We start from the raw sequence: 12,646 nt of genomic DNA on the forward strand, positions 1-12,646 counted from the left end.
ATCTCATCGAAGTAAATACTTTTTCTCTCTTGGTAATTTTTCGAACAATGCTTCTTTTTGAGTTTTTTGCATTTTTTTGTTGACAAAATGCCTTAAAGGTAGTTTTTGGGATTTTTTTCTAAAAAACTATTAAATGAATTACAATTCTACAAAAAGTTTTATAATCTTTAAACCTTCACATATAAGTAAGAATATTTTGACAAGGATAAATGACCGAGAATGTCACGTGGTAAATAAACTCGGCTCATTACAAAGGGATGCAGAGGCTGCTTTGCGTCAGTTTTCTCTGTCGCACTTGGGGAACGGGCTAGTGATCAGTCTATCTTTTATTATTTGTCTATGAATGTGTCTGACATTTAAAAAAAGGCTAGAAAAGCAAAATTTAATGTATAACTTAATAGTAGATGCGTTAACATCTAGTCATGTATGTATATTTATGTATTTATTGCTTTTATATAGAATTCTATATACTTCTTACAATTTTGTTTTTTTTTACGTAAGATTATTTCAACTTTTTTATTTACAAATGCTTATAAACTTTCTATGAATATTGATTTTGGGGAGGGTGGCCAAATTACTCTCGCACTCTAATAGAATATCGATAGACTTATGTTGATTTTAGTTCCTGAAGATCCAGAAGATGTAATAGTTGTTGAAAACGTTTTGGGAAATTTAAGATCTGTTATACATTACAATGTTACTGTGCAATGGAAAGAACCAAACTATCCACCGTCTAGTTATATTATCAGCATTTTATTTATTGATAGTGAAAATCCTTACATATTGGTCTCACATAATATTTCGGGGGTAAGTTTTATTTAATTCGTCCGTAAATCTCTACCATATTTGTTGACTAAATTTTTTGTATCTAAATTTACAAGTGTCCACAGCTATTGGTCATTGGACAATGTTTAGATTATTTCTTCAAATTTTACAAGTTTTGGTACTGCTTTTTTACTGTTTTAAATAAATATTGGGGGAATGACATCTGGTCCAGCAGCAGAATCTTTTAGAATGTAAACAACATATGCTACGATGTCGCCGCCGAAGGCCGTCATCGCCAGCCAGCAGCGAGCTCTCTGTATTCGCGCACTTCCACCAACAACAAACCACTACCATCGATGTGCTGGAGATGAAATGCCGGCCAAAAGTATAAAATACCATGAAAAACGACGATAACTAAGTTCGATCCGGAGTATTGATCTGGCAAGAACTTCTACCCTGGTCTTTGAGTATTGATCAGAGCCCGTCGTCCGTTACCGTTTCTGCGATCGAATCTCGAGCGAGCATTGATCGACCGCTCGCCGATCTTTGGGTATTGACTAAAGATCTTTCTTCGTTCTGCCTATACGAAAGACGCGAAATATTTATTTCCGTTCACCGGCATCAACGTTGACGACCGCAGTCAGTTTGTTTTAATTAAGAGGATTCATCTTTTGATTTTACGTATTGTATAGAAGAGTTCGTATAGAGAAAACGGTAGGTTAAGTGGATCGGTGTTGAGTAAGAAGGACTGAGAAGAGTGCTTAATCTAATTATGCTTCTGCCATTTTAGCACCTGCGTGTGTATTATATAGAGCTCTAAAGTAATCTTCCCAAGTCTTAATAGTGATTAAAGTTATCTGTTATAATCAATTGACAGGCTTCCTTGTATTTCTTAATATTGTCCATACTTCTTTCTGTGCTCCATTTAAATATGTCCATATGTTGTTCGTGAAACAATACCAATATTTCTTATATTTTTACAGGATCACACGAATTTTACATTTTTTGATGTAGCACTGCCTTCGAATTATGGAGTATCTCTAGTAGCTTACTCTGCACGTGGTGCCAGTAAACCTGCTTATATCGAGCGGCATACAGTTGTAAAAATAAACGAAAGTGAGCAGGTTCTTGATCCTCCTCCAAAAGTATCAAACAATCTCACAGTTATTATTGCTCCAGTAGCCGCATTAATTGTTTTGCTTATGATAACTGCAACTATCTTTATTATTTTAAGAATAAAGAAACGGGAAAAAAGTTTCGAGGTAAGTGTAACTAATTAGTTAATTTGTCGCAAATATAGTAACAACATTCCTCAGGCAGTTATTTTATATAAAAATGGTACCTTCGAAGATGACATATTTGCCAATATCTCGAAATGTAAGCAAATTTACATACATTACTTCTACATCATCAATTATTCATCTACATTATTTCCAATGCCTTTTACTTGGTTTTGGCAAATTTATGTAGCTTGGCAAATTTTAATGGCATCATCTAATTTTAAGTGCTTTTCTCAATAATTTCTCTTCAGGTTTCTGGAACTTACACCTAGTGCTATTTGGTCTCGTATTATTTCGTCTTCCTCGTTAACACATTATGCCCCATGTGCAGCAGATTGGTGCACAGCATGTTTTTACTACAGATCATGCAAGCGAATTTGACCCACGGTATATAATCGTGTTTGCAACAGAGGCCGTTTCTCATCTGGGACAAAAATTAACAAAATTAATTTCATTTTCGTTCCGGTCTCTCTTATGAAACATTCTGCAACAGAGGCCGTTTCTCATCTGAGACAAAAATTAACAAAATAACTTCATTTTCTTTCCGGTCTCTCAAATATTACATTTCTTCTTAGATTTACTAGATGGCCTAGAATAGTTCTAGGCCATCTTCCCCATAAAATTCAGTCATATTGCAGCCTTCACTTCAACTAGTTTGAAATTCCTACCAGATACCGTTATATCCGTCGCAGATGTCATAGCTTTGCTTAAATGTTTTCAAATTATTAAAAATGTTCTCATCAACAATAATATCCTTGGGAGATTTGTACAGGTCCATGTCATGTCTGATATTCAATTGCACGCCTTGTTTTTATGAACGTAACCTCACTTTTGTTTTTCTTATAGACGGATTTAAAAATATTTATAATACGTACCGTCCTTACACACTTTTATCTTTATTATTAGATTAGCAGCGCCATGTTTTATATTGTGTGTAGGATTATTAAAATATTCAGTAGTTTTTAAACCTTTATTAATAACCATATTCTTACTATAAGTATGACAAGTGACAAGTATGTTTTTCAACTCACAACTTCAAACGATTATGGGGAATTTAAACAATCTTATTTATAGGACAGCAATAATAAATTTATACCTGGTAACTTAAACACAGCTATAATCATCCCCATGAAAGCAGATGAATGGGAAATTGATGTGAACAAGCTGACAATAAAAGAAGTTTTAGGTAACGGTGCTTTTGGGGTAGTAAGAAAAGGCTGGTATATGAAAACTAAAGAAAAGGAAATAGAAGTTGCTATCAAAATGTTACGAGGTAAGTATTTACCTATATTCATCAAAAAGTTCATTATCGAAAACCTATGCAACTGAATTTTAAGATCTCAAATCCATTTATACTGGCAGATATATCTAATAGGCTACTCACTATGAGACACTCGATATAAATATATAATTTTAAAGGAATTTGCTTCAAATAATTTCTGAATTTAATAGATTACCGCGACAACAAGAAGAGTAACAGCTAATAGACAATCTTCCGCGTTAGAAACCAGCGCTTTGAGGCAAAAATGCTGGTAATGAGTTTACTTATCTGCCGTGAGACGTGATCAGTTTACGGGTCTCCAAAAGGTGCCCGTGGCCAGTTTGCTATGTCTCGGAATGTCCAATAATTTTATAGGGGGCTATAAAGTGATGAGTTCGTACACGATCGAATAATTAATAATAATGCTATTCATACAATGCCACAAAACATTACAATGCTAAGCACAAAATTAATAAAAGTCAATAGATTATATTAGAAGATTCGTATGGTTTGTGTATAATCCTTTTTATACTAATTTAGAAAACAGCTATAAATAAAACAAGATTTAGTGTTCTCGAATATCTTTGAATTCCAAACAGTAAACAAGGAATATTCCAGTCCTCGAATATTTGATGCGCTAAGTGCCTAAATAACTAATTTAAACTGAAAAAACCGCATGAATTTTCTCAAAGATCAACCCGGGATGTTTTCTACTCAGATTTCGGTTATAACAACAATTTGCTGCACTCTAGAGAAGTACTCAAGCTAGCTTAGAAAAACGTTGCCTTTATAGCCTGTTTCTCACATGATGATAACTCGGAGCTAAGGCAAATCGTGCCAGATGATATAGATTTCTGGTTCCCTAAAGCGATTTATCGTAAATTTTCTTATTGTATGCTGCCATTACTGTCTCATGTCTCCCTGAAAATGGTATCTACTATTCATTTTATGAGAGGAAATCGAAGTGCTTTGACTTTCAAACTAGTCCTTCCACTTATGATATACCTGTATACTACACTAACGAGCTCCTCTCGAACTCTTCTGCTTAACCCTTCAACGGCGGATTTTTTTGCAAAAATAGTAAATGAAACATCAGATATATTGGTCAAAACACTTTATTAAACATATTGCTACAAGTATTTTCCTCAAAATATATATAGGTTTTTCAAAAAATGGCGTTACGTTTTGGTAACGCTAGCTATGGTATACAACAAATTATTGGACAAGTAAATTATAACTGTGGGCTATGAAACATTATGTTACGCTGTAGGCATAATCCTACATCACCTTTGACACAATTAGTACGAAATACTTCTCCGGTACTTCTCTACGAAGTGCAACCTTCTCCGGTACATCGACGCCTCTTATTATTGGGAATGTTTGTCAAAAAATGGTCTGTTCTGTCATATCTTAAGTTATCTAAAACCCTATTGAAAGATAGTCCCTTGCTACGCCCCTGATCTAACCTTCTCGGCGTTAGGAGAAATTCTACGGCTGTCCTGACTTCACGAGAATTCCAGAAACGTTGCGCAGAAAGAAGCGGACTATATATAAGAGCAATTAGATTTTTCTAATAAATATATTTGTACGGTTAAATAAATAAACCTTATATGTAAATTAATCTTGTTTTAGTATTCGTCTTAGAAAACTTTAAATAAATAAAAATAAAAATTATAGTAGTGAAGTTTACTGTGTGCGGCTAAAATATTGAATATGCTATTATATATTTTTCAGAAAACCCAACTTCTGAAGAAATCCAACAATTCCAACAAGAAATCCAATTAATGAAAGCTGTTCCGGTTCATCCTAATCTAGTATCGATGATCGGTTGCGTTACTCAAGGGCAGCTTCTTTTAGTTGTAGAATATTGTCCAAAAGGCGATCTGCAAACCTATTTAAGAGTGGCTGCAGACAAAATGTTAAAAGCGTAAGTAATTATTTTCAACTTTTCTGTGTAAATGATTACTTAATAAGGAAATTGTTAGATTATATTATATTTATCCGCGCGGCGGGAGAAATCAAGAGTGGGTGAACAGCCACCTGTATTGGCATTGCTGGGTTTCATATTTAAATATTCCAATTTGATCCTCTCAAGCCAATCTGATCCTTTGATCCTCTGAAAAGAACCGTTTTAGCACCAAACCATTTCATCTCTGACCACCCTCTAAAGACGACCTCTTCCTCCGCACGACATCGAAAACATCACCACCGAAACACCACTAGTGACCAACGACACAGACCAGTGCCACAACCCAATCCAAAATAAACCACGTCCTGAAGAGGTGGCAAATGCCACCTAAAACAGGTTACACAGACAAAATCAACCGAAGAAAACACATTAACACACGACCAAGCGACAGTGAGCTAGCTAGCTATCCTCTGAACATACCTGAGTCTATGAAAGACCTGGAGACGCATTTGATGGAAGTCTAGAATTCGAGAAATCGTATTTAAGTTAAAAGTATAAGATGAACTCTTTTTATTTCGAAATATTTTCAAATACAAATTTTTCATATTAAAATTATTATCCTTTTAAAAATAACTTAAATAAATCAAATATCTTTTAACTGTTTTTAGAAATCTTATAAAAGGAAATGATTATGTAGAAAAATCGGTATTCAATAAAATGTACGAATTTGATCAACTTGATCTCGATGATATTCCTCAACCCAAAGATCTTATTTCTTTCGCTAGACAAGTTACTCTGGGAATGGTAAGTAAAAAAAACTTATAATACAAGTAGTAATAATAAAAATGAGCCCATACTGCTAGCGGACGTCCAGATACGTACGAAATTTTTTGGGAAATACTCCAGCTAAGATTACCTAAAGTTCCATAACAAGGAAAGAGTCCTCCAGAGTCTTGGAGGTTCAATCCATAATGTAGTTATCTGTATATCGTTTAAAAATAACTTCAGTGTATGGCTCATTAAACTTATTGTTCTATGAGTTTTACATTCCTTGTTTTTCTTGGGATTGCAATGAAAGTAGAAGTCACCCAAGCATCCAGTATTTCTCCCTTTTCATAGACCGTATTAAAAAGTTTCATAAGCACATGTGTATCATCTTTGTTTAACAACTTTAATAGTTCAACAGGCATCGCGTCTGGATCAGTTTTTCCGTTTTTCATATTCTTGAGCGCATATAGTACCTTTTCATTTATTATCATTGGTCCACTGTCTGGTTCTTCTGATATTGTTGAACTGGGTCTTTCATCTTGAAAAAGATCTTCTATATTTCTTTCCATGTTCATATCGTTGCTTCGTTGTCTGAACAATATATTGTTACATTTTATATCTTATGACGTTTAAGAATATTTTCTCGATTTTTAGGAATTTCTATCATCTTACAAACTAATTCATCGTGATCTAGCTGCCAGAAACGTATTGATTACCGACGACAATAAAGTAAAAATATCCGATTTTGGCCTAAGTCGTGACGTCTATTACAACAACATGTACTGCAAATCGTCAGGAGGAAAATTGCCGATACGTTGGATGGCTCTGGAATCCATGACCCATCAGATGTACACAACCCATAGCGACGTTTGGTCATTTGGAATTCTTCTCTGGGAAATTACCACCTTGGGTGGGACACCGTATCCTGGAATACCTACTCAGGATATTATGGGAATGTTAAAGAAAGGATATAGAATGGCAAAACCTGATAATTGCTCTGATGAATTGTAAGCATGCTCTTTCTTTCATTTTTCTTATTACGTTTTATAAATCTAATAAATATATAAACTATTTGTTTATGTGAATATTAATTGGTAAATATGAGTTAAATAAATGAATAATATTTAGTTTGGTGTATCTAATCAGAAAGTCAATTAAGTCTAACTTTATTGTTAAAATTACCGATATGTGAGGCATTCTTTTCTATAAAATTAATTATCTATCCAATACTGATTTTTGCCTATACATGTTACGCCCCTGGTACGTTACTCAAGCATTTACTCAAGATTATTAAGCAAGTACGAGGACATTTAGATAACAAAGAAAACATATACCTAGACCATAAAATCTGGGAAATAAATCTGGGCGAATTAGATGCTAATTCAAGACTACATTCCTAAATTGTTGTCATTTTAATCGCAGACATACCACAAATTGTATCCTTTACCTAGTTCCAAAGAATATAGACGCTTATATAGCTATATATATATATATATGCTATAGCGTCTATATTCTTTGCTAGTTCTTTCGCCCTTTGTAGGGAATACCTCATATAAAAACACTTTATTTTATTTAATAATACTCGTGCGAAAAACTGCAAACAGTATGTGACCAGTAATACAATATTGGACCCAGAGTTACCACCAATTTTAAGGTGTTTCTTTTACAAAGCACGTGGTGTTCGTGTTTCTTTTACTTCTTGTTTTTTGTTTATTAAATACCTTTTTAAATATTCATATTTCCTGTTTGATATTTTTCATTTTTTCTAATTTTTTGTTTTCCGCTTTGTTTTATCTCCTAATTGATTTTTATTTTTATCAAACCAGCTTTTAGAATAGAGTATAAACCACACGTTATTTTTTTCAGATACGTCATAATGTGTAAATGTTGGATTGAAAAACCTACCAGCCGACCTTCCTTTACAGAGTTAAAAAAGAATCTGGATGATATACTTTCTTCGTTCACAGAGTATTTAATTTTAGATCCTTCACTAGCCTACAAATATAAAGATTTTACAGTTAAAGAAGATAATATTAAAAGATAAAATTGCATGTTAATCATTTTATTTATAGGTAGTGTTTGAATCGAAATTGTAGGTTTTAAAAAGGCAACCAATCAATGTAAAATATTTTATAAACAATGGGACTGGACGTACTGGTAGATTTTGAGATAAAATTGCATAAGTACAAACAATTGCATCTTGTTAATAGGACTTTTCAGCCGCCACGTTTTTCGTAGACAGATTTGACAATGACGTATAATATATATTATATGTCCTATATACTGGTTTTTAAATTTATAAAAAAATATTTATTAAATAAATATTTTTTATTTAATAAAGAATTACATATTCCATAACAACACAGCTCCGTTGTTACTTTTTGTACAGGTATTAATCGATTAAAAAAAATTTATTTGCTAATAGTGGCACTTTATTTTTTTCAATAACTAGACTTTCTTTGGTATTTTTTAAATTAAATATCTATATTATTTATATTACTAACCTAACCTGTTTACAAAATGACTGTTCGAAAAAAATGGCTGACACTATTTTTTGATGAAAAGTGCTATGAAGAATACCAAAATAATAGATTTTAAAAATATAACCAATAAATGTAAACGATTTTTAAACTATAGGATTGGACGTGCTGGTTAGTAATGCGGGACTCATTTTATGTTCCTTACCTTTATTTTTGTGTTGAATCTTACTTGCATTTAAATTTATGACTTTTTTTATTTACAAACGCGCATCAGCCATTATGGCTATTAGAGAAAAAAATATTAACATCCATAGAATAGTACAACAATCAAATTTTGTATTAATTATTTACAAATATTAATTGTATTAATGATTTATTGCTTTTAAATATTGAATAATTAATGATTTGAAACTTAATGAATAGTTCTTTCAAATTCTCCGGGATTCCGAATTCACCTCTTTCTGCTCTTTGTAACGGGCACTTCACTAGATGTTTTATTGTTAGCGGGGTCTCGCAAGCATAACACTCCGGGTGGGGATCTCGAGTCATCAGATGTCCATGCGTAAGACGACTACAACCAAGCAGCAGTCGCGTGGTGATCACCTGATAAGTTGAGTTCTACCATCCGCTCCTCAGTTCATACTAGAAAGACATTTCAAGAGGTTCTTTCTTAACTTGTTGCTGAAATATATTTGCTGTAGTCCTTCCAGGTTAGAGCTTGACCAAATATTAAAACTAGATATTTAATTGTTTTTACATACTAAGTGTCTGACCCCCAATTTTTAAAGTAGATATTTCCTTTATCTGCTTTGGTCTCTTTAAGAATATGATGCAGTGAGTTTTAGATTAAGCAAAACCACTCCTTATTGAGTTGATTTTGTAGCAATTTTGCCATGTTCTTTATATTTCCCTTTAAGAATATTATAAGATCATCCGCGTACATTCTTGCTTGAATTCTCTTTGAGTTGATTATATCATTAATAGCTATAAGGAAAAACGTCGGGCTGATTACCACATCTCACGTTAGATAGAAGACCGTTTAGTTTTACCTTACAATTTCTATTTAGGAGAAAATTTGTTTTCAATCTTCATTTTTTTAAATATTCTTCCATAGTTTTTAAAACTCAGGTTAAAGTTTTTTCTGTGGTTTCTATGAATTTATGTTTGGTCGCAAGTGTTGTATCGTTAGCATAGGAAAATTAACGATCACTGATATGTGGAAGATCCGATATGTATATATTGAAAGGAAGTGGTACACGGAATGAGCCCTGTGGGAGCCCATTGTTACTTATATTACATAACAACTTGGACTGTACTGTCAGACAATATCTGGTTGATTAAACGAGCAATTGTTTTGCAAGGAATTATTTGTAAAAACTTTTGTCAGCCCTTCTCACAACACTGTATTAACCTGCAGTGAGGTCTATAAATTTTGGGGATGTTTTGTGGCGATTCTGAAAGCCGAATTTGATATAGGTTAGTAGTGCTAGTACCTGGTCATAACAACTTCAATTGGATCTTAAACGAGCTTGCTCCGCAAGTAGGTTATGTAAGATTCAGCCAACCATTCTGTTATAAATAAGTTTCTCCGAAAGTTTATAGGTGCAGCCCAGTAAAAATATGCGTTCGAAGTTTTCTTATTTGTCATTTAATTTGACAGGTTTTAAAATGGCGATTATCTTCGCCTTTTTGAATTCCTTGTGGAGATTATTAGTGTGGGCAATTTTTAAAAACAACTCTCTTGCTTTACCACTTTTTCTAAATAAAACTTTATATCGCCAACTGAAGAATCCTCTTAATCAGAGAATATGTGTTCACCATACTTTGTCATAATAGATTACTTTCATTTTTCTTCAGCTCATCGATGTCACCTGTCTACTCATTATGTGCACGTTCGTCTAATTCATAATTAAGTATATATTCCCTAATTCCATCAACATTGTTTTTTAATTCACATCGTAGATCTTTCTGTACATTTTAGATGAAATTTTGTAGCAGAAGAGAAGCACTTTAAAACGAGTTTGGGCACGGTGAGCTCGGTAGTCACAACCTCAAAAACTAATAAAATTACACTTAGATAAAATTGCGTTAAATAATATGTATTTATAAAATAAACAACTTGTAATTTTAATTAAAAAAAAAAATGAATAAACTGACTTTCAAATAACAAACCAATTTGAGCGCGAAGTGTCTAATAAGCCAAAAAAGCTATTTATCTTTTCTAAGAGGAGTAACCACAAACTATGTATTTTACGATTTCCATCAAAAGTTAGGAAATTACTGGTTAATAGGAAACGAACAGAACTTAAATGTAGTGTTTGACCTTAACCGATCAGAAGCGAAGTGTCTAATAAGCCAAAAAAGCTATTTATCTTTTCTAAGAGGAGTAACCACAAACTATGTATTTTACGATTTCCATCAAAAGTTAGGAAATTACTGGTAAATAGGAAACGAACAGAACTTAAATGTAGTGTTTGACCTTAACCGATCAGACTCGCCCAAAAAATGCTTAATTATTTTCCCTTCCTTACGATATTCTTGAGAAAAATTTAATATTTACAGCTAGAGTACCAGTACGTCTATTGTTTATGTCCCTTCTATGTAATAAATGTATGTTAACTGTGGGTTAAAAAAACGACGTATTTCTTAATTTTAAAACTATATTTTGTACAAATAAAACTCTTGAAAAGAGTTAGAAACAAAAGTATCACTTTAGTATTCAGATTTAATCTAGATATAATAGAAAATATATATTTTTAAAATGAATAGTATAAATAACTTTTAGCACATACAAATCATTTTTATACCTATTTAATATACACTTTTATACATATTTATACATTATACATTCTTTTTTTGTAATCATTTTCATTCCTTAAATAAAACAATAATTAAAAATCCAATGGTGGTTTTCTTCAAGTGTCTTATATTGCTTAATATTTTTTCGGGAATGTGTTCATAGTTTATCAGGCGTGGATTTTAAAATATGACGTACACTTTTGGTTAATACTTCAATTTTGTTACTATTTATTAAATTATTAGATTTTATTAGATATATATTAGAACATGGTTAGTAAAATGTACATTATAACAAAGATTTTTATCACCTTGGCATGTCATTGCGTACGTGTCATGTGTCATAGCTCAACTGTCATATACTTTTATTTCAAACCTCAACGTATTGATACTGTGTTAAAAGGGAACCAAATTCTCAACGGTTATCCACACTGAAAACAATTGTATATATATATATATATATATATATATATATATATATATATATATATATATATATATATATATATATATATATATATATTCGAATCGTGAGTGAAGTATACTAAATGCATCGTTGCTACTAGGTATATATGTGTGTGTACTACATGTTCCTCTCTTTTCCACAAAAGTATATTTGACAGTTTCTCCTATTCCCGCTCTTCTATGAATAACGACAAGATGTCGATGTTTCATATCTTCCGCATCTCCCCTGATGGCTACATTAATACCAATGCAATTTACTGGACAATAAATTCGACAAACAATTCGATTGAAATCATATTTGTTTGAGATTAGTTACTATTAAGATATATATAACAATATATGGAAATCGTAATTTCTGAGAAATAATGATGATCGCAAAAAATGTTAACCAAAAATTGTAAATTCACTAAAAAAATTTATATTATTATAACGATAGTATCTGTCTAATACAGACAGGGAAAATGAATAGAAACGATTCAACTTTTACCAAGTAGTGTACGTCATACTGTTTTCTTTGTTCTAACCGTAATCACAGGAACGATGGATCATAAGTCAGATACCGTCATTTCTTATGAGCGGATCGTCTCGGTCTACTGGAGGTGGAGCGGAATTTACTTTGGCGCTAGGTCCCTGTGTCAAGTAACCAGCAGTTGCAGGTGTACCTGCTAAAATAAAAAATATATATATAAGTCTAAATACGGCAGTTCCATAAGAAATAAATAGACTGATAGTCGTCGTAGCTACAAGAGGTGCCATCTATTTTATGACGATGAATGAAACACGATTTAACAAAATCGGCTTCTATCCATCACAATGATCTTTTGGGAGTAGTGGACATATCCTTAAGCATGTTTATGAACAAAACAATACCAGTCTGTATATTTGGAGACTAATATAGTCCTGATCCAAGAGAAATAACCAC

General features: G+C 32.4%; 2 protein-coding genes across 2 annotated transcripts in view; one reads left to right on the plus strand and one right to left on the minus strand.

Annotated features, from left to right (window-relative positions):
- Positions 1-10,955, plus strand: part of LOC140434162 (tyrosine-protein kinase receptor torso-like) — a 36,407-nt gene extending 25,452 nt beyond the window's left edge. Inside the window, exons 7-13 of the mRNA XM_072522228.1 lie at positions 623-807; positions 1,749-2,027; positions 3,120-3,318; positions 5,041-5,233; positions 5,884-6,019; positions 6,638-6,990; positions 7,850-10,955. Of these exons, the coding sequence (XP_072378329.1) occupies positions 623-807; positions 1,749-2,027; positions 3,120-3,318; positions 5,041-5,233; positions 5,884-6,019; positions 6,638-6,990; positions 7,850-8,027 (1,523 nt within the window). The 3' untranslated portion in view covers positions 8,028-10,955. The remainder of the gene's footprint in view (positions 1-622; positions 808-1,748; positions 2,028-3,119; positions 3,319-5,040; positions 5,234-5,883; positions 6,020-6,637; positions 6,991-7,849) is intronic.
- A 467-nt stretch (positions 10,956-11,422) lies between these two features.
- Positions 11,423-12,646, minus strand: part of Rme-8 (receptor mediated endocytosis 8) — a 52,090-nt gene continuing 50,866 nt past the window's right edge. The window contains exon 30 of the mRNA XM_072522227.1: positions 11,423-12,389. Within this exon, the coding sequence (XP_072378328.1) occupies positions 12,277-12,389 (113 nt within the window). The 3' untranslated portion in view covers positions 11,423-12,276. The remainder of the gene's footprint in view (positions 12,390-12,646) is intronic.

Source organism: Diabrotica undecimpunctata, chromosome 2, assembly GCF_040954645.1.
Source record: "Diabrotica undecimpunctata isolate CICGRU chromosome 2, icDiaUnde3, whole genome shotgun sequence".
Lineage (NCBI taxonomy): Eukaryota > Metazoa > Arthropoda > Insecta > Coleoptera > Chrysomelidae > Diabrotica > Diabrotica undecimpunctata.